General features: G+C 37.8%; 1 protein-coding gene across 2 annotated transcripts in view; it reads left to right on the forward strand.

The window, feature by feature from the left end:
* Positions 1-2240: 2240 nt before the first annotated feature.
* ELMOD2 (ELMO domain containing 2) overlaps positions 2241-22242 on the forward strand; it is a 34509-nt gene continuing 14507 nt past the window's right edge. Inside the window, exons 1-5 of one of the 2 annotated variants that reach the window (XM_032412888.1) lie at positions 2241-2342; positions 3488-3638; positions 5564-5592; positions 21133-21230; positions 21470-21599. In XM_032412888.1, the coding sequence (XP_032268779.1) occupies positions 3497-3638; positions 5564-5592; positions 21133-21230; positions 21470-21599 (399 nt within the window). In that variant the 5' untranslated portion in view covers positions 2241-2342; positions 3488-3496. The other variant, XM_032412889.1, reaches the window with a different exon arrangement.

Consider the following 22242-nt stretch of genomic DNA (forward strand, 5'->3'; position numbering starts at 1 on the left):
CCAATCAGGGTTGCCACTGTCCTTAATATTTTTTGTTCTTAATATTTTTAATGCTTCCACAGAGATAATCCATTTCACTGTTAGTGAAGGGAGTATACAATTTTCCTTCTCACTGTAAATTTGCTGCATTCCAGACCTCACACACTCCATAAGGGGGCATTGATATTTAATTTGATTCCTCTGTGGATCAAATGCTGAACACTGCAATGAGCTGTTGATTAACGGTCATGCCAAACAACCTTTCCATTAAGCAATTTCTAAAATCAACAGTGCTTGACTGTTTAGTTTGAGAATCTAAGAAAACAGGGATTCCTTAGTACTACTCAAAAATATAACCAAACACCATTACACCATAGCCTTTGTTTTCCATGTAGGTGATTTGATAGCGCCAGGTAGAAGCACACAGACTAGTTCAGAGACTTAAGTAGGGTCCCATCTTCTCCTTGAAGCCAGAATGCTAATCCCGACGTTAACCATCATTTAGCCGGCCACATGGAAGAAGAAAACCAAAGAGAATAAGAGAGAAAGACAGAAGGACAATCTTCCCTGAGAGACAAGAAGGGCTTAATATATCTGCCAGTTACATGCAAATGAATTAGTGGAAAATAGAAGAGGCAATCATATGCACATGACATTTTAATGTACAATGACCTTGCTTCCAATAAATGCATTTCAATCAACTTTTCAGGTTCTGACAAAACAGGTTACCATTACTTTCTCTTGGAGAAAAACATGGATAGAAGTGGCCCAACAGGCAGCATGGAGACAAGGAGAGAGTTCCTCTTTATACTCCCTACTCTCAGCATAGCAAATTTAAAACATAAAAGGATTATATAATTGTACTACAGGATTATCTCACTTTCAATTATACAAAGATCTTGTGTAATAATTGAAAGACCCTTGAAATAGAAGTTTGTTTCTACTTCTTAATTTGTCAAATTGGCTGTGTACTTTGCCTTTCTGAGTCTTTTCATGAACAATAAAAAATATTCAGTGAGGGGCGCCTGGGTGGCTCAGTCATTAAGCTTCAGCCTTCGGCTCAGGTCATGATCCCAGGGTCCTGGGATCGAGCCCCGCATCGGGCTCCCTGCTCCGTGGGAAGCCTGCTTCTTCCTCTCCCACTCCCCCTGCTTGTGTTCCCTCTCTCGCTGTGTCTCTCTCTGTCAAATAAATAAATAAAATCTTTAAAAATATATATTCAGTGAGATGATCTTTACGTTCCCTTCAAGATCTGAGATTCTCTGATTTTATTATTATAGTACATGTCCAGTTTTCATTACCAAGTTGAATGTTGGTTGCTTCTATGGAGCTTCACGTCTAATGCTTTAATTAGCACCTTTTGAAAAAATGTTGAAGTGTGGAAAAGTTGTATTGCTGCTGCAATGTGTGTTAGCAAGGGGATGCAGGGATTATACAAATGCACACTTGCATAAAATATTCCTGGAGGTATAAATAAGAAACTAATACTGGTTGCTTTTGAGAAAAGGGGCTGAGGGATCAGGAGCTGTGGGCGGGTAGGGGTGAGTTATTTCTCAATGGAAGTTGTCCTTTGTACTTATATTCTACTCTCCCCTTGTTCTTTTCTCCTCCAGCCACACCGGCCTTCTTGCTCTTTCTCCCATTTATGAAGTATCCTCCTTTGCACTTGCGGTTCTAGTGCCTGGAATGCTCTTCCTCCAGATACTCTTAGGTTTAGGACAAAGTCCCAACTTCTTTACTCAACATATAGAGCTCTCCTTTTTTTGCCATGTACTAGCCATGGGCAAGTCATGAAATGTAAATCCCATTTCCTCATCCATAAAGTAGGGCTATTAATAATTACTTCGCAGAATTAAGATTAAATGTAGGTGAAAGTGCTTTTGCAACCTTGGTGCTATGAAAGTTACCGAAAGTACGCTGTTTCTCCCGTGAGTTCTCGGAGTTTAGGAGTAGTACACAGTTTCAATCAGCGCAAACGACCTGAGGTTTAAGGCGAGAAATACGCCCAGAGCGGCACTTCTGAGCGACCGACCTTTGGCGCTGGGCGTGCCTCCAGGTAGCCGTTGCCACGGAAACCGTTGGGCGTCCTTAGAACCCGAGCACGCGCGCCAGCGACTCAGCGCTACCTCCTTCTAGCGTTAGCAATTGGTGGAGCTCGGGCCAATCGGAGTGGCGGGAGGGGCGGGGCGGGGGGCGGGCAGTGTCCCCGGGAAGGCGTTCCCGCGGCGTCCCTCCCCGACTTCCGGGTCGCGGTGCTTGCAGGGAGTGCTGCGCGAGTAGCGTCGTTTCCGTTGCCGGCTGTTTGCAGTTGGGGAAACCGAGGCAACTCCAGCTTCCCCCCTAGTTCTTCCGCTCCTGTGAGGTGGCTGCTGTTTCTTTTCCTCTTGCCCCGCGCTGCTTTGGTGCGGCTGCGCTGAGGGCGCGCGGGCTGGTTGAGCCCCTCGGTGTCCTAAGGAAAACCGTGGGGTGCCCAGGCCGGCGGGGCTTTGTGCGAGCCGTACTTTCCCACCCGCGGGCAGCGCGCGACTTGGGCTCGGCCGGGCTCCGGAAGGGGGACTCCGCGCAGCGACTCCCCGACGTCTGGGGAGCTCAGGCGCCTCGAGGCTTGCGTTCCCTGCGCTTGGCAGTTCTTGCTTCTTTTGTCCCATCGAGCGCGGACTAGATGGATTCATTTTTAAAGTCGCAGTTCTGCCGATCTCTGACGATGGGCGTTGCTTCTGCACCGACCTGCGGGGATTTCAAATTTGACAGTCCCTCAGGCCGTAGTCTAGAGATGATGTATCTATGGGAATGTTGAAGGCAGAAAGGAGATAAAGCATTTTTATTTTAAAATAACTTCTCACTTGTATTCCCCCCAGCCCCCCTCATTTAGGAGTTCAAGATTTTTCTAATGGCATAAAGATTCAGTTTTGTCGAGGGTGTAGCTTATTACTCTTCTTAGTATTTCTGCCCTTCACCTCTTGAATGGAAAATCAGTTTTTAGCCAGGGTGTGATCTACTCTGTGTTCAACTTTTATACTTCAATTTGTAAGCCATATGTCGTGTTTTTATTTGCTGGAATCTCCTGACTGTGGGACAGATGTAACTGGAATTATACATAGGGGTTAAAAGAGCTCTTCATTATACAAACCATTCAGATGTATGGCATATTTGATTTCATTGTTGCTAAGTTGGGTCTCTTTTGTTCTTAAACTGTTGAGCCCCATTCTCAAAGATGAGAACATAGGGAACTGAGAAGTTGAATCTAAGTAGGTAGTTTGATTTTTACAGTTAATTCCTAAAAAGTGGTAAATTGAACATTTGACCATCCATTATTTAACTGATCTAAATGGTATTTATTACATCTGTCATTGTTTTCTTACATGCCTAAATACTACTACAAAATAGACCCAGTGGAATAACATGGTAGATATAATTTGGGATTTGATAAGTCGAAATAACTATTTTTTTCCCATTTTTAAATCTAATTTAAGGTCATTAAATCTGTCATATATTTCCTTCTCCAGGAAAAAAAAAAATGTTTATTTCTTTGTGGGAGTTCTTCTATGGGCACTTTTTTCGATTTTGGATGAAATGGCTCTTACGACAGATGACTGGAAAATGTGAATTGCAGCGAATTTTTGATACCTATGTAGGTGCACAAAGGACACACAGGATAGGTAATGTTATTTGAAAAAGAATAAATCAATTTTAACTCTGAATGAATGTTTTTTCTCAATATTGATAGTGACAGATGTACTCATTGTGTATCCTGATCCAGAAACTTAAATTTAGTTTTTTAATCTTTGAAATCCAGCTTTAAATGATTCCAGCTCTAAAACTATGATTTTATAGAAAAAAGAATCATTATAATTTAGTTCCACATCTGTGCAAAGAATGATCTTCTGTGGCTCCTGAAATTCATCAGTTGTACCTTAGATTATAGTTACAACCTATTTTTCAGAGAAAAATCTCTATACTTCTCTGTCCTTTGAAATTTTCACTTAAATGATGGGGAAGAGTATCTGAATCTAGATCAATTTTTATAGTCAGCACTTTCATCAGTCTGTTAGTCTCGTATGTAACTCATGAAAGAACAGTAATAGGTATGTAGTGATCCCTGGGAAAGATTATTACATCAGAGTCTGCACTGTCCAGTGTTGTAGCCAGTAGCCACATGTGGCTACTGAGCCCTTGAAATGTGATTAGTCTGAATTGAGATGTGCCGAAATATAAAATGTACCCTGGGTTTCCAAGACTTTATATGAAAAAGGAATATAGAAATACCTCATTAATAATTGTTTATATTCATTATATGTTGATAATATTTTTGATGTATTGGGTTAAAATATATAAATTTTATGTGTTTCTTTTATTCTAATGTGGCTACTAGAAAATTTTAAAGTACACACATTGTTCACATTTTGGCTTGCATTATATTTCTTTTGAACAGTAGTGTTCTTTTACCTTCTAAATTTCATCAGCTTTCTGTGCTTAATTGAAAATATTGCTTTAAATTAGAACACAGAGGAGTGAGAAATATGGTTGAGGTAATTACCCTTTGACCAGAGTAAGGAAGACCAGGGATTGGCTACAGTTCACGTTCACTGTGTTAAATGGAAAATCATGACTTAACTAAATCCTCCTTTGTGTTGAACAAGTGTACTTCAGCTAAGTGAGATCTGGAGAGTGGGTGTTGGTATCCAAGGCAACATGGGAAGAATGAGAGATATAAGGAGGGAGTAAGCCTCAGGGCAGCTGGATGATTGAAGTTTAATTACTTCCCTAGTTTTTTTTTCACAACTTTGTGGCTGACTTCAATTACTGCCTGCTCTTTTGATTTGCCCTTTTGGCTGCTCTAAGAACAAAGTACCTCTTGATAAGAAATCTTAGAAGTAATGGTTTATGTTTTGTACTATGGGGGAAGAACATATTAAGGCATTAATTTGTGGCAAAACCATTTTTCTTGAATTTCTCAAATTGCTGAGAATAAAGAGACTTAGTAAATGTGCCAGAAAAAAATGTTTAAATAGTCTAGTAAAAATGTTCTAGTCATTCTTGAAACAGAAGACAAGAATGGAGAAACTGCTTTTCTCTTTGTCTGGTTAGAAGATAGTTGGCCTTATAATCTAAGTCATTACGTTTTTGCCCCTTTGTTGTATGATTCAGTCACTGGCTCCTCAAATCTAAATGCTTACTCCGTAAGGTCAACAAATGAAGAAAATGTAGTAGATAGCACTTTCCTTGTATGTTCTTTAGATGAGTTTCTGGAACCTAAGCTATTGTGAGGCAGCCATGGATGAATATGCAGTGGTTAGTAGACACTTGGGGGTTTGCACAGAAACATGACCCTGGGGAAATTAGGATGGTCTCACCTCTTTGGCTCGGGTGTGTTGCATCAGGTTGAGGATCTTGGAATCATATCTAGTTCTCTATACTGTGAGGATAACATTTAAAAATGTTTGCTGTGTTATACATGTAGAAATTATATCTTCTAGAACTATTAACTTATTACTGGCTTGATATTTATATTATTTGTTTATGGAATAACTCACAAACAACATTTAAGTGGTAACATTCTTTTTTCTTTTTTTCTTTACTTCAGAAAATTCCTTGACATACTCCAAGAATAAGGTAGGATTATATCAAGGTGGTAATTCTAGAAAACTTAACCTGGAGATACTTTTTCTTTAAAAGAATGCCTCAGTTTTAGAATTAATTATTTTTAATGTTCTACTAGAAGAATCTTTGCTGTAGAGTATTAACGTGAAATGTCCCACTTTAAAAGTATTATTTTTGAAACATTTTCTGTGTGTGTGTTAGTGTGCTACTCGTGCACAAAGAAGGTATTTGAATAATTTGTCCTTAGCTGAGGTTTTGTTTTTTTATTTTGCCTCAAAACTTGATGGCCTTTGGGAAAGCAGGTTCTTAAGGGAAAAACCTCATAAACTGTGTTCTTCAGATAGATTCTTATGTGAGAGAAAAGCAATTTTGGATAGTTACTAAAAAAACAAACAAACCCTGAATCACAAGCCTTTTGATCCAAAATAAGTCATACCTCATGCTATTTGTTAGCTTTTGCTGTGTAACAAACTTATAAAATCTCAGGGGCATATATAAGAAGACATTGTTTATTTCTTGCCTATGGTCTTTGAGCCAACTGGAGAGATTCTTCTTCAAGTTGGTCCCAAGTTCAGGTCTGTTCCAGTTGTGTCGTTATGGAACCCAGGTTGAAAAGGTAGTGGGTACTTGGAGAATGTTCTACAGTAGATCATTGAATGTCCAAGCACACAGACATATTTTTTAAGTTTCCTCCTGTTATGTCCATTAACATCCCATTAGCTAAAGTAAGTTCCATAGCCAGCCCAAGTCAAGGAGTAGAGAAATATACTGTGCCCACTACAAAGCCATGGTAAGCACGTGAGTATATAACTTAATTATAGGGGAGTGAAAAATTGGAACCAATGATTCAATCTGTTACATCTATAGTAGTTTACAATTTTCTCTCTCTCTGTGTATATATAGATTATTTGGTATGGCAAAGGTAGAGTATGGGTCATCCAGGTCATTGTTTAAAATCCCATAGTAGATTACAGCCAGCATTAAACAAAACAAAAGAAATAGAATAGAAAATAATCAGATAACACTGGTTATAATAAGGTTAAATATTGTTTTATGAAGTTTTAATTTTAGTTATCTGTGTGTGCATCTATTTATATTTTAGATATCCATACGTATGTTTGTACTTGGTCATGATGTACAATGTGGGTAAAAAATAGAATCAAAAACTGTTGATTTGCTATTGTTTAGTGATACTGATAGGAGTTACTAATTCATGCAAAGTGGGCATTATTGAATGTTGCAAGCATATCAGTTATATTCTGGGGAGTGACCAATAAAATAAGTGCCTTATTGATTTAGTTAACAGTCTTTTTTTATGAATGGTCAAGGTAAGAATAACTCATATACATGAGTATATATTGGGGGAACAGGAGTCTGGAATCCTTTTGTTCAGAATCCTAGAGAGTGATTAATATTCTTGTTCTTTTTTTTTTAATAAGAATGTAGGGATCTAAAAAGTTAATAAGTTGCTGGTTCTAAAAATTTATTCACCCATATAGTTCCTTCCATTAATTGAAACTTAGGATGCAGTGTCACCAAGTAACAATATCATAAATTGTGGAAGAACCTCTAGAGAAGTTCTGAAACTAGCAGCTCAGTATCACAGCTATCTGTGTAACTGTTGTTACTGCAACTGATTGTAACAACAGTTTTGGTCACAAATTTTACTAATGGGATTTTATGTGTGGTATAATTATGCCAAACTTAAGTGGGACCATACATAAGATGTTGCTTTTTAAGAACTCCAGTGCCTTGGTCGAAATCCTTGACCAAAGATTTGAATGGTGCTATATGTTCAATATTCCACAGGGTCTTTGGGATACACAAAAGAAATAAAGAGCAGTGCTGAATGTAATTATGAATAGGCATTTAGAGAAGGTATAGATAAACTTTATTGGGAACTTTAAGGTCGAGGTAATGAGTTAAAGAAAAATACAGTGTTTATTTTTTTTTTATCTGATTTACTGACTACAAAAGCCCACTTGAAAAGTAAACATTAAAATTGTATTGTTAACAATTTTATTGGGATGCCTGGGTGGCTCAGTCGGTTAAGCATCTGCCTTCAGCTCAGGTCATGATCCCAGGGTCCTGGGATCAAGTCCCTCATCGGGCTCCCTGCTCATTGGGGAGTCTGCTTCTCCCTCTCCCTCTGCTGCTCTCCCTACTTGTGAGCTCTCTCTCTCTCTGACAAATAAATAAAATCTTTTTTTTTTTTTTCAATTTTTTTTTATTTTTATTTTTAAAAATTTTTTATTGTTATGTTAATCCCCATACATTACATCATTAGTTTTGGATATAGTGTTCCATGATTCATTGTTTGTGCATAACACCCAGTGCTCCATGCAGAACGTGCCCTCCTCAATACCCATCACCAGGCTAACCCATCCTCCCACCCCCCTCCCCTCCAGAACCCCCAGTTTGTTTTACAGAGTCCATCATCTCTCATGGTTCGTCTACCCCTCCGATTTCTCCCCCTTCATTCTTCCCCTCTTGCTACACTCTTCTTCTTCTTTTTTTCTTTCTTAACATATATTGCATTATTTGTTTCAGAGGTACAGATCTGAGATTCAACAGTCTTGCACAATTCACAGCGCTTACCAGAGCACATACCCTCCCCAGTGTCCATCACCCAGTCACCCCATCCCTCCCACCCCACCCCCCACTCCAGCAACCCTCAGTTTGTTTCCTGAGATTAAGAATTCCTCATATCAGTGAGGTCATATGATACATGTCTTTCTCTGTTTGACTTATTTCGCTCAGCATAATACCCTCCAGTTCCATCCATGTCGTTGCAAATGGCAAGATCTCATTCCTTTTGATGGCTGCATAATATTCCATTGTGTATATATACCACATCTTCTTTATCCATTCATCTGTTGATGGACATCTTGGCTCTTTCCACAGTTTGGCTATTGTGGACATTGCTGCTATAAACATCGGGGTGCACGTACCCTTTCGGATCCCTACTTTTGTATCTTTGGGGTAAATACCCAGTAGTGCAATTGCTGGACCATATGGTAGCTCTATTTTCAACTCTTTGAGGAACCTCCATACTGTTTTCCAGAGTGGCTGCACCAGCTTGCATTCCCACCAACAGTGCAGGAGGGTTCCCCTTTCTCCGCATCCCCGCCAACATCTGTCATTTCCTGACTTGTTAATTTTAGCCATTCTGACTGGTGTGAGGTGGTATCTCATTGAGGTTTTGATTTGGATTTCCCTGATGCCGAGCGATATTGAGCGCTTTTTCATGTGTCCGTTGGCCATTTGGATGTCTTCTTTGGAAAAATGTCTGCTCATGTCTTCTGCCCATTTCTTGATTGGATTCTTTGTTCTTTTGGTGTTGAGTTTGATGAGTTCTTTATAGATTTTGGATACTAGCCCTTTATCTGATGTATCATTTGCAAATATCTTCTCCCATTCTGTCAGTTGTCTTTTGGTTTTGTTGACTGTTTCCTTTGCTTTGCAAAAGCTTTTTATCTTGATGAAGTCCCAATAGTTCATTTTTGCCCTTGCTTCCCTTGCCTTTGGCGATGTTTCTAGGAAGAAGTTGCTACGGCTGAGGTCAAAGAGGTTGCTGCCTGTGTTCTCCTTTAGGATTTTGATGGACTCCTGTCTTACATTGAGGTCTTTCAACCATTTGGAGTCTATTTTTGTGTGTGGTGTAAGGAAATGGTCCAGTTTCATTCTTCTGCATGTGGCTGTCCAATTTTCCCAACACCATTTGTTGAAGAGACTGTCTTTTTTCCATTGGACATTCTTTCCTGCTTTGTCAAAGATTAGTTGACCATAGAGTTGAGGGTCTATTTCTGGGCTCTCTATTCTGTTCCATTGATCTATGTGCCTGTTTTTGTGCCAGTACCATACTGTCTTGATGATGACAGCTTTGTAGTAGAGCTGGAAGTCCAGAATTGTGATGCCGCAAGCTTTGCTTTTCTTTTTCAACATTCCTCTGGCTATGCGGGGTCTTTTCTGGTTCCATACAAATTTTAGGATTATTTGTTCCATTTCTTTGAAAAAAGTGGATGGTATTTTGATGGGGATTGCATTGAATGTGTAGATTGCTCTAGGTAGCATTGACATCTTCACAATATTTGTTCTTCCAATCCATGAGCATGGAACGTTTTTCCATTTCTTTGCGTCTTCCTCAATTTCTTTCATGAGTATTTTATAGTTTTCTGAGTACAGATCCTTTGCCTCTTTGGTTAGATTTATTCCTAGGTATCTTATGGTTTTGGGTGCAATTGTAAATGGGATCGACTCCTTAATTTCTCTTTCTTCTGACTTGTTGTTGGTGTATAGGAATGCCACTGACTTCTGTGCATTGATTTTATATCCTGCCACTTGACTGAATTCCTGTATGAGTTCTAGCAGTTTTGGGGTGGAGTCTTTTGGATTTTCCACATAAAGTATCATATCATCTGCAAAGAGTGAGAGTTTGACTTCTTCTTTGCCGATTTGGATGCCTTTTATTTCTTTTTGTTGTCTGATTGCTGTGGCTAGGACTTCCAATACTATGTTGAATAGCAGTGGTGATAGTGGACATCCCTGCCGCGTTCCTGACCTTAGGGGGAAAGCTCTCAGTTTTTCCCCATTGAGAATGATATTCGCTGTAGGTTTTTCATAGATGGCTTTTATGATATTGAGGTATGTACCCTCTATGCCTATACTCTGAAGAGTTTTGATCAAGAAAGGATGCTGTACTTTGTCAAATGCTTTTTCTGCATCTATTGAGAGGATCATATGATTCTTGTTCTTTCTTTTGTTAATGTATTGTATCACGTTGATTGATTTGCGGATGTTGAACCAACCTTGCAGCCCAGGGATAAATCCCACTTGGTCGTGGTGAATAATCCTTTTAATGTACTGTTGGATCCTATTGGCTAGTATTTTGGTGAGAATTTTTGCATCCATGTTCATCAGGGATATTGGTCTGTAATTCTCCTTTTTGATGGGGTCTTTGTCTGGTTTGGGGATCAAGGTAATGCTGGCCTCATAAAATGAGTTTGGGAGTTTTCCTTCCGTTTCTATTTTTTGGAACAGTTTCAGAAGAATAGGTATTAATTCTTCTTGAAATGTTTGGTAGAATTCCCCTGGGAAGCCATCTGGCCCTGGGCTTTTGTGTTTTGGGAGATTTTTGATGACTGCTTCAATTTCCTTAGTGGTTATAGGTCTGTTCAGGTTTTCTATTTCTTCCTGGTTCAGTTTTGGTAGTTGATACATCTCTAGGAATGCATCCATTTCTTCCAGGTTATCTAATTTGCTGGCATAGAGTTGCTCATAATATGTTCTTATAATTGTTTGTATTTCTTTGGTGTTGGTTGTGATCTCTCCTCTTTCATTCATGATTTTGTTGATTTGGGTCATTTCTCTTTTCTTTTTGATAAGTCTGGCCAGGGGTTTATCAATCTTGTTAATTCTTTCAAAGAACCAGCTCCTAGTTTCGTTGATCTGTTCTACTGTTCTTTTGGTTTCTATTTCATTGATTTCTGCTCTGATCTTTATTATTTCTCTTCTCCTGCTGGATTTAGGCTTTATTTGCTGTTCTTTCTCCAGCTCCTTTAGGTGTAGGGTTAGGTTGTGTACTTGAGACCTTTCTTGTTTCTTGAGAAAGGCTTGTATTGCTATATACTTCCCTCTTAGGACTGCCTTTGCTGCATCCCAGAGATTTTGAATAGTTGTGTTTTCATTTTCATTGGTTTCCATGAATTTTTTTAATTCTTCTTTAATTTCCTGGTTGACCCATTCATTCTTCAGTAGGATGCTCTTTAGCCTCCATGTATTTGAGTTCTTTCCGACTTTCCTCTTGTGATTGAGTTCTAGTTTCAAAGCATTGTGGTCTGAAAATATGCAGGGGATGATCCCAATCTTTTGGTACCGGTTGAGACCTGATTTATGACCTAGGATGTGATCTATTCTGGAGAATGTTCCATGGGCACTAGAGAAGAATGTGTATTCCATTGCTTTGGGATGGAATGTTCTGAATATGTCTGTGAAGTCCATTTGGTCCAGTGTGTCATTTAAAGTCTTTATTTCCTTGTTGATCTTTTGCTTAGACGATCTGTCCATTTCAGTGAGGGGGGTGTTAAAGTCCCCCACTATTATTGTATTGTTGTCGATGTGTTTCTTTGCTTTTGTTATTAATTGCCTTATATAATTGGCTGCTCCCATGTTAGGGGCATAGATATTTATAATTGTTAGATCTTCTTGTTGAATAGACCCTTTAAGTAGGATATAGTGTCCTTCCTCATCTCTTATTACAGTCTTTGGTTTAAAATCTAATTTGTCTGATATAAGGATTGCCACCCCAGCTTTCTTTTGGTGTCCATTAGCATGGTAAATGGTTTTCCACCCCCTCACTTTAAATCTGGGGGTGTCTTTGGTTCTAAAATGAGTCTCTTGCAGACAGCATATCGATGGGTCTTGTTTTTTAATCCAATCTGATAGCCTGTGTCTTTTGATTGGGGCATTTAGCCCATTTACATTCAGGGTAACTATTGAAAGATAGGAATTTAGTGCCATTGTATTGCCTGTAAGGTGACTGTTACTGTATATTGTTTGTGTTCCTTTCTGGTCTATGTTGCTTTTAGGCTCTCTCTTTGCTTAGAGGACCCCTTTCAAGATTTCTTGTAGGGCTGGTTTTATGTTTGCAAATTCCTTTAGTTTTTGTTTGTCCTGGAAGCTTTTTATCTCTCCTTCAATTTTCAAAGACAGCCTAGCTGGATATAGTATTCTTGGCTGCATATTTTTCTCATTTAGTGCTCTGAATATGTCCTGCCAGTCCTTTCTGGCCTGCCAGGTCTCTGTGGATAAGTCTGTTGCCAATCTAATGTTTGTACCATTGTAGGTTACATATCTCTTCTCCCTAGCTGCTTTCAGGATTTTCTCTTTGTCTCTGAGACTCGTAAGTTTTACTATTAGATGTCGGGGTGTTGACCTATTTTTATTGATTTTGAGAGGGGTCCTCTGTGCTTCCTGGATTTTGATGCCTGTTTCCATCCCCAAATTAGGGAAGTTCTCTGCTATAATTTGCTCCATTATACCTTCTGCCCCTCTCTCTCTTTCTTCTTCTTCTGGGATCCCAATTATTCTAATGTTGTTTCGTCTTATGGTATCGTTTATCTCTCGAATTCTGCCCTCGTGATCCAGTAGTTGTTTATCTCTCTTTTTCTCAGCTTCTTTATTTTCCATCATTTGGTCTTCTATCTCACTGATTCTCTCTTCTGCCTCATTTATCCTAGCAGTTAGCGCCCCCATATTTGATTGCACCTCATTAATAGCCTTTTTGATTTCTACTTGGTTAGATTTTAGTTCTTTTACTTCTCCAGAAAGGGTTTCTCTAATAACTTCCATGCTTTTTTCAAGCCCAGCTAGTATCTTTCAAGTGATGATTCTGAACTCTAGATCTGACATCGTACTAATGTCTGTATTGAGTAGGTCCCTGGCAGTCGGTACTACCTCTTGTTCTTTTTGTTGAGGTGATTTTTTCCGTCTTGTCATTTTGTGCAGAGGGGAATAGATTAATGAGAGAACAAAATGCTAGCAGGGTAACAACGTCCCCAGAAAATATACTCTAAACAAATCAGAAAAGACCTGAAGCAGTGGGAAAAGAAAGGGAAAGAGAGAAAAAAGAAAAAGAAAAAAAAAGAAAAAAGAAAAAGATAAAGATAAAAACAAACAAAAACAGAACAAAACAAAACAAAACAAAAACAGAATGTGACCAAATATGATCAGGCTGGTTTATAGATCAGTGCCACACACTAGATTTTGGGTGTATTTTGGTCTGTTAAAAGAAAGTGCCTCCCAAAATTTTAAAGAAAGAAAAACTTATATATGTACAAAAATAAGGGTTGATATGATGAAGGGATGGAATATGACTAAAGATGGAAATTATAAAAAAATTTATAAAAGGAATTGATAAGTTGTTTGAAAAAAGAAAGAAGAGGATTTAAAAAAAAAAAAAAAGGGAGAGAACGTGATCAGGCAGGGGAGTAGGAAAAAACCATACACTAGAGATTTAGAGTATATTTTGATCTGTTAGAAGAAACTATCTCAAAATTTTAAAGAGAGAACAACTTATATATATATGCCAAAAATACGGGTAACTACTATGAAGGGATAGAATATGACTCTAAAAATGAAAAATAAAAATGTTTTTTAAAAAAGGGATTGATAAGATGTTGGTTGAAAATGGGAAAAAGAAAAATTCAAAAAAAAAAAAGAAGAAAAAAAGACAGTTAAAAAAAATAATTAACTTTGAAAGACTAAAGAATCATGGTAAAAAAGCCATGGATTCTATGTGCATTATTCCCCTAGCGCTGGAGTTCTGCCGTTCTCACTGATCGGTAAATTTGGTCTTGGCTGGCTGTTCTTGCTGATCTTCTGGGGGAGGGGCCTGTTGCCGTGGTTTCCAAATGTCTTTGCCGGAGGCGGAATCACCCCACCCTTGCCGGTCTGGGCTAAGTAATCTGCTCAGGTTTGCTCTCGGGAGCTTTTGTTCCCTGCAAGCTTTCCGTACAGCTTTGGAGGACGAGAGTGAAAATGGCGGCCTCCCAGTCTCTGCCCCGGAGGAGCCGAGAACTCGGGGCCCCGCTCCTCAGTGAGCCCCCAGAGAAAAGCAGTCAGTCACTCCCGTCTCCCCGGTCTCCGGCCGCACTCCGTGCTCACCCGGCCTGTGACCACGCATTTCTATCTCTGGCACTCAACCCCGTGTGGAGTCTCCAAACCCCGCAGATCGCTGCGGTGCGCTCCCGCGCCTCTCCTCCTGGGGGAGGAAGGTGAGTCTCCCCGGATCTGCCGCTTGTTGGGTCCCTGCTGGAGGAGCAGGGGCCCGACTGTGCCGCGGATCACGGTTTATGGCAACCCCGAGCTGAGAGCCCGCGCCTCGGCTCCGTCTCTGCAGCCAGCTTCCCCGCTCCAATACCTGGGAGCTCTGCCGCACTCAGGCACCCCCGGTCTTTCTGTGACCCCAAGGGTCCTGAGACCACTCTGTCCCACGAGGGTTCCACCCCCCGCTTAGCCACCGGAGTGACGTCCCTCAGCGGAGCCGACTTCTAAAAGTTCCGATTTTGTGCTCCGCGGCTCTATCACTTGCCAGAAGCGGCCAACGGAGGCCCCTCCCCCGCCGTCTATCCTCCCGAAAATTGCCTCAGATTCACTTCTCCGCACGTCCTACCTTCCAGAAAGTGGTCGCTTTTCTGTTCAGAGAGTTGTTGCTATTCTTTTCTTCGATCTCCTGTTGAGTTTGTAGGTGTTCAGAATGGTTTGATCCCTATCCAGCTGAATTCCTGAGAGGAGACGAAATCCAGGTTTCCTACTCCTCCGCCATCTTGCTCCGCCCCCTCTAAAATCTTTAAAAACAAACGAAAAACCAACAATTTTATTATTAAAAGTATAGATTGCTAATAATGTTATGTAGGGCATACTGAAAAAAAGGATAGTCAACAAATGGGTAGTTCCTTACTGAATTAAATCACAGAAGCTTTGTTTTCTTGAAGTTTTAGATCTAAGGTAAACTTGTCAATAAACAAATGGAGGAAGCCTCATCAATTTAAACATACCATTTCTGGTATGTGTTGTATCTCACTTGTATATTTCCAGTTACTTTGTAGAGTAAAATCAAATTCTGATTTTGTGATATTTCTATTAATCTGATCTACTTTTTTATTGGTATGAGAAAAGTCTAGGTTCAAATCCTGATTTTCACTTGCTAGTAGTTTGACTTTTGTGCAGGTTACTTATTTTCTCATCATAAAAGGAGGTGTTAATAGCCACATGATTGTTTTAGGATTATAGATATTAATATGAAAGCAGTCTAAAAGAATGCCTAGTACATGATAGGTTATGCAACAAATAGTAGTTGTTAGTAATATTAATGATGATGGGATTAAACCAATATATTCTACAAGATTTTTAGAAGTTTAAAATATTCATGAACACTTCTTAGGTATTTAAATACTTAACATTACTGATAATTGCTGTGAATAATAGTGATTTTAATCTATTAAGGCCGATTCCTTAAGGCAGTGATAGTATGATCCTACTGGGTTGTGAACTATTTCATAGTGGAAATTCTTTGATTGTTAAAAATTGAGTCTCGTTTACTTGTATTTTAGGCTAAGGACTACTTATTAATCTATATTAAGGGTTACTAAACTTTAGGATTTATAAATGAAAATGAAAACCGTATTAGAATTTGAGCAGTCGAATTTAGTATTGTGCTAACAAGTCTGGCTGCTGTGCAGTGTATGGTAATGTTGCAAAGCTCCACATCCTAACGCATATACAGGTATTTGAAACTGAGGGAAAGAACACTTTGTCAATCTAATAGTGTTTTTGACTGGCTGTGCTTTTCAATTGCAGCTGCTGTCTTAGCTTTTAAATAATAACATTCTAGCTGTTGAATAATAAATTAGTTTTATGGCATCAGTTTAGTTGTCTGTGGGTCGATGGTATGGCATAGTGATGTACATTTGCATTTTTTTTGTCTTTAATTTTGCAAAAGCTAGACTTTGTAAGTACCTAACCTTTAAGTATATAACCACATAGACATTGTGGTTCACAAATGAAACATTCATACTCTGTATGTATAATCTCCGCAAATTTACTTGCTTAGTGAAACCCACTGTTGACATTTACTGCTTAGGAATATGTGTTAATCATGTAATTTGTAACCTATTCTCAAGGTAGGTGTGATAAAAAAAGACTATTTTACTTTTATGTTCACCAAGTATTGTTTTATAATAAAATACATAAGCACATATAATTTTTTTACAAAGTATATGATAAGTGATTCATATTTGTTGTTCTCTTATTCTTTATTATCACCTGCGTTTTCTTTAGTAAAAAGTAAATGACATTGGGAAAATAGTCTTTGGGTGCATACATGGTTTGAGATTAAAAAAGAAAGTAGAATTGCTGACTTTAGAAACTCTCTAAGTACTATATATTCCGGTATTGAATATACCTTCGAAATGAACTTAGAAAATGCTGTAATGGTTTATATTTATCCTCCATCCAGGCTGCTATTTTATTTTTGATGAGGAAACAAAGACCTAACAAAAAGTTAGAGAATAAGCCAGAGATTGACAGATGGATAAAAAAGTAAGACCCAATTAACTGAATGTTGTTTCAAAAAATATACTCTAAACATAAAGATACAAACAAATAGAAAGCAAAAGGATACACCATGCAAACAATTAAGAATAAAAAAGCTGTTGTGTCTTTGTTTCAGAAAACATAAACTTGGAATATTATCAGTGACTGAATTTTTTTTATAATGATAAAAGGGTTTATTTATCAAGAAAATATAACAATATTAAAAGTATATGCACTTATTAACAAAGCTGCCAAATACTTGAAGCAAAAATTGACTCAACTAAAGAGAGAAATATATGAATCCCCCATTGTAGTTGAAAATTTTAATACACTTCTCTCAATAATTGAAGACCAAAAAAAATCAGAAGGGATGTATACCATTTGAACAATACTTTTACAATACTTTTACAAACAATACTTTGAACAATACTTTGTCTTGACCCAAATGACATTTATAGAATGCTACCCCCAACAAAAGCAATATGCACATTCTCAAGTACACGTGGAACATTCATATAGGTATGTCAATATATGGGTCTTTAAGTCTCAAATTTCAAAGGTTTGAACTTACACAGAGTATGTTCTCTGTCCCCCACAGTACTAACTTAGAAATAAGAAAAATGTGACATCTAGAAAATCCCCAAATATCTGGAAATTAAAAATTTAACTCATGGATCAGAAAAGAACTCACAAGGGAAATTTTAAAAAAAATTGATTGATGTCTAAGGCCTCAAATCAATGATTTGTGTTTACACTTTAAACCAGAAAAGAGCAAATTAAACCCTAAGTAAGTAAAAGAAAGGATATAATAAAAAGATAAATTAGCAAAATGGTAAACAGACAAAAATAGGAAATAACAAACTCAAAAGTTGATTCTTTGAAAAGATTTGATTCTTAGTGATATTAATAACCCCCTAGCAACACTGATCGAGAAAGAGAAAACCCAAATTACCAATATCAGGAATGATAGAGGAGGTGTCAGACCACAATCATTAAAAGTATTAGGGGATACTATGAATAATTTTATACCAATAAGTTCTGTAGCCTAGATGAAAGGGACAAAGTCCTTGAAAAATATAATTTATCAAAACAAAATGAAATTTAAAAATATAAATAGCCATATACCTAATAAATGGAATTTATAATTAAAAAATTTTGCACCAAAAACCCTTCTTTACTAGTGAACTCTTAATCAAACATTAAGAAGAAATAATACCACTATTACATAAACTCCTAGAACATCAAGTAGAAAAAACACATTTTGTGAAACCAGTATAACCCACTAAAACCAGACAAGGACAGTATAATAAATGAAAATTATAAATCATCCTTCATGAACACAGATGCAAAGATTCTTCATTAGCAAATTGATCTCAGTAATCTATAAAAAGGTTAATACATCACGATTGAGTCTTCAAAGTCAATGAATGTAACTCACCACATTAACAAAGTAAATGAGAAGAATAAGATCATTGCAATAGATACTGATGAAAAACTATTTTGACAGAACTCAGTACCCATTCATGATTAAAAACTCAGCTAGGAATAGAAGGAATTTCTTCATCCTAATAAAGGCCATCGGTGGAAAACATGCAGCTAACATGATATGTAATACTGAAATATTGAATGCTCCCACATTGAATTGGGAACAAAGCAAAGATGGTTGCTCTCGATTTTTTTTTTCAGCATTGTGCTGGAGGTCCTAGGTAGTCCAATAAGGAAATCTAAAATACAATGACTGAAAAGAAAGAAAACTGTTCGTTAACAGATGACACAGTTTGTGAGTGCAGAGAACCCTAAGAATTCTACAAAAGCTACTAGCATTATTAATATATGAATTTAGCGATGTCTCAGGACATGGCATGCTTCTGTAAGTTAGCAACAAGCTTTTAGAAAACAAGATAAAAGAACAATACCACTTATAGTAGCATTCAGAAACATAAAATATTCAATGATTAATGAAAGCCACACAGGACTTCTACACTAAAACTCCTTTTCCTAAGTAAAAAATGGAAAGATACAGGTGGTAGTCATCAATAGGAAGACTCAGTATTGTTAAGATATTAATTCCCGAATTAACCTATGGATTCAATGCAATTCCAGTCAAAATCCCAGCAAGCTATTTTTGAAGAAAGTGAGAAGATCATTCTAAAGTTTATACAGAAATGTAATGTACCTAGTATAGCCCAAGTAATCTATTAAGAGAACAAAGTTGGGGCGCCTGGGTGACTCAGTAGGTGAAGCATCTGCCTTCGGCTCAGGTAATGACCCCAGAATCCTGGGATCGAGTCCCACATCAGGCTCCCTGCTCAGCGGGGAGTTGGTGTATACCTCTGCCTGCTGCTCTGCCTCCCCACCCCCACCCTGCTTATGCTTTCTCTTGCATGCTCGCTCTCTCTCAAATAAATAAAATCTTAAAAATAAAAAAATAAAGAGTGATAAGAGTAGTGTCTATAGGAAAAGTATTTGCTGAGAGACTAGACATTATTTCTTTTTTCTTTTTTTTTAAGATTTTATTTATTTATTTGACATAGACACAGCGAGAGAGGGAACACAAGCAGGGGGAGTGGGAGAGGGAGAAGCAGGCTTCCCGCTGAGCAGGGAGCCCGATGCGGGGCTCAATCCCAGGACACTGGGATCATGACCTGAGCCAAAGGCAGACGCTTAATGACTGAGCCACCCAGGCGCCCCTAGACATTATTTCTAATGTGAACTCTGTCTCTAAGTTTATTTGGCCTTGAGCTAGTTCATTCAATCATTTATTCATTCATTCATAATATAAGAGTATGTAAGAGAGACAAAGCCTGGTGTCGAGTCTGTAAAAGTAAGCATACAGTATCCTAAGTGCTCTCTCACTGAGTATGAGCATAAAAGGGAATAGCCAACTCCATGGCTGAGGAAGGCTTCACAAAAGGAGGTGATATTTGACTAGGTTTTTCATGTTTCAGGAAGCAAAAGGTTTCTGTCTATGGTAAAGGTACCCCTTTCATTAGCGCTGGGTTTTAAGGTTCAAGACCTTTCCTGTAGCCATATTACCTCAGGATTGGACCAATTAGACCTTGTTGACCATATGTGTATCCTTACCAACTGTTAGTCTTTGATCATTTTCCTTCTCACTTTTTCATTTACTTTGAGGAGTCTTCTTTTTGTTTCCTTCCTTTCCTTCCTTCTTTTAAATAATCGTATGCATTGCTGTATGCGTCTTTTACTGAAACAGTTGCCTTTCTTAAGGTTTTTATCTGTTAAATATCTCCGTTTAACAGTTATTTGTCAATTATCTTCTTTTTTTTTATTTTATTATGTTATGTTAGTCACCATACAATACATCATTGGTTTTTGATGTGGTGATCCACGATCCATTGTTTTCGTATAACACCCAGTGCTCCATGCATTACTTGCCCTCCTTAATACCCATCACCGGGCTAACCAATCCCCCCTTACCCCTCCCCTCTAAAACCCTGTTTCTCAGAGTCCATAGTCTCTCATGGTTCATCTCTCAATTATCTTTTACATGCAGGATATGAAAAGATGAACTAGATACAATCTCTGTGCTCAAAGAATTTTCCACTTAATATATAAAAGTAACTAATTTAGAAAGTAGAAAGCATCATAAAACGGTTATAGATAAATTACTATGGGGATTCCAAGAGAGGAGAGGTTAATTCCACTTGAATAGAATCAGGGAAAGCTTTTTGGACCTGGTATGTGAGCTAGCTTAAAAATGGGCAGCATTGATATGTTTAGTGATTGGGAAGGAACATTCCAGAAGAAAGGCCCAAGAGATGCAGAGGCATAACTTCAGGTATGATGAGAATATTTTGCCTGGGGCTATAAGAGATACCAGAGAGGATTTTGTTGGTAGTCTATAGAGGGATCAGAGTTAAAGAAACTTTTTAAGGGTAAAAAAAAGTCCTGAACTTGCTTGTTTGTTGAAAGAAGGATCCAGTGGACATTTATAGGGCATATAATGTAAGAAATCTGTTTTATGTGAATAGAAAAAAGACTAAGGATATCGGTTACCAGTGACTGTCTCTGGTGGTGGCAAATAATTACAAGAATATTTGAGTTCTCTTCTTTTTGCTCTTCTGCATTTAAAAGGTTTTTTGACTTCTGCACTAAAATTTTTGTACACATATATGTAATTTAAAAATTTTATAAAAAGTATCTGCTTCACACACCCACTATGGTGGGAGCTCATATGTTAAGAACTTATCAGTTGAGACCCTGCTGATTCTCAGTTGAGGAAGCCTTCTTCACATCATGCTGCTTCTCTTTTATGTATTTATGTACGCATGCATGTATGTAGGTATGTATGTATGATTTTAGCCCTGGTGAAACAAATTTGGTTTCATTTTGCATTTTAATATATGCATTGTATGTTGACTAAATACCCAAAACTTAGTGTTCTGTTTCAGCTCTAAGAGATTTTCCTCATTCTGTTTTCTTTCACATAAATAGGTTTTACAGAAAGCGACTCTTGTTGTCCAGAGTGAAGTGGACAAATGTGTGGAAGATATAATGAAGGAAAAGAATATTAACCCTGAGAAGGATGCCAGGTATGTTGTTTTCATGGTCTACTTTTATTGTGAGGTGTGGAGATCACACACAGTTAATTGTAAAACATTGGAGCTGAAGGGGTTTTAGAGCTCATCCAGTTCAACCCTCTCACTTCTCTAAGATGAGGAATTGAGGAAATGCTTTCTCGATAGACAGAAAAAACGCAAGCTATGGAAGGCATTACTTTATTGTGATAAGAAGGTATGATTTTTAGAAATAATAACTTTCTCGTTTTCAGTTTTAAAATCTGTATGAAGGCGTGCTTACTGCAGATATCTGGTTATAAACAGCTCTATTTGGATGTAGAAAGTGTGAGGAAAAGGCCATATGATTCTGATAACCTCCAACATGAAAAGCTGCTTCTCAAGGTAAATTTTTGTTTTCTGTATTTGAGCTAGTAAAGTCTGTGTGCAAATTCTAGAGGCTTGTACAGTCATCCAGTTTCTTTGCCCCTTATTGTTGGTGAAAGATGTACCTATTTTTGTAATTTTCTGATAAGCCTCATTAAAATATATTCACATAAATTTTATTTTAATGCCTTTAATTCTGAAATAAATTATAAACTTATTAATAGAGGGATCTTTTCAACTAATGAGTCCACAAGCTTCAGACATTCCCCCTACTTCTTATATGAATCGCTCGTATAAGTTAGGCATTTTTTTCAGCTTACTTTCAAATTGTAAACCTGACTGTCCCCTTTTCATATTATTATGTCAAATATTTTGGGATTTACAGAATGTGAATTGCCAAATAATGCCACCATACATTGAAAATTAAGAAAGTAATGAAATTTACTTTGAATTTCCCTAATTCTTATTTATAAAGTATAAATACATAAGGCCAGTGAGAGGCCAAAAGTAGAGATTATTAAACCCAGAGTAAGCTTTCCAGATCATCTAGTCTGCCACCTTCATTTTAGTTTTAGGGATGAGGATTCTAAGGCCCAGAGGAGATGAAGTAATTTGCTTTTGGGCCAATTTCATTTTTAAATGGTTAAAGTCAAAGAACATA

This window comes from Phoca vitulina, unplaced genomic scaffold (assembly GCF_004348235.1).
Source record: "Phoca vitulina isolate PV1807 unplaced genomic scaffold, GSC_HSeal_1.0 scaffold14, whole genome shotgun sequence".
Lineage (NCBI taxonomy): Eukaryota > Metazoa > Chordata > Mammalia > Carnivora > Phocidae > Phoca > Phoca vitulina.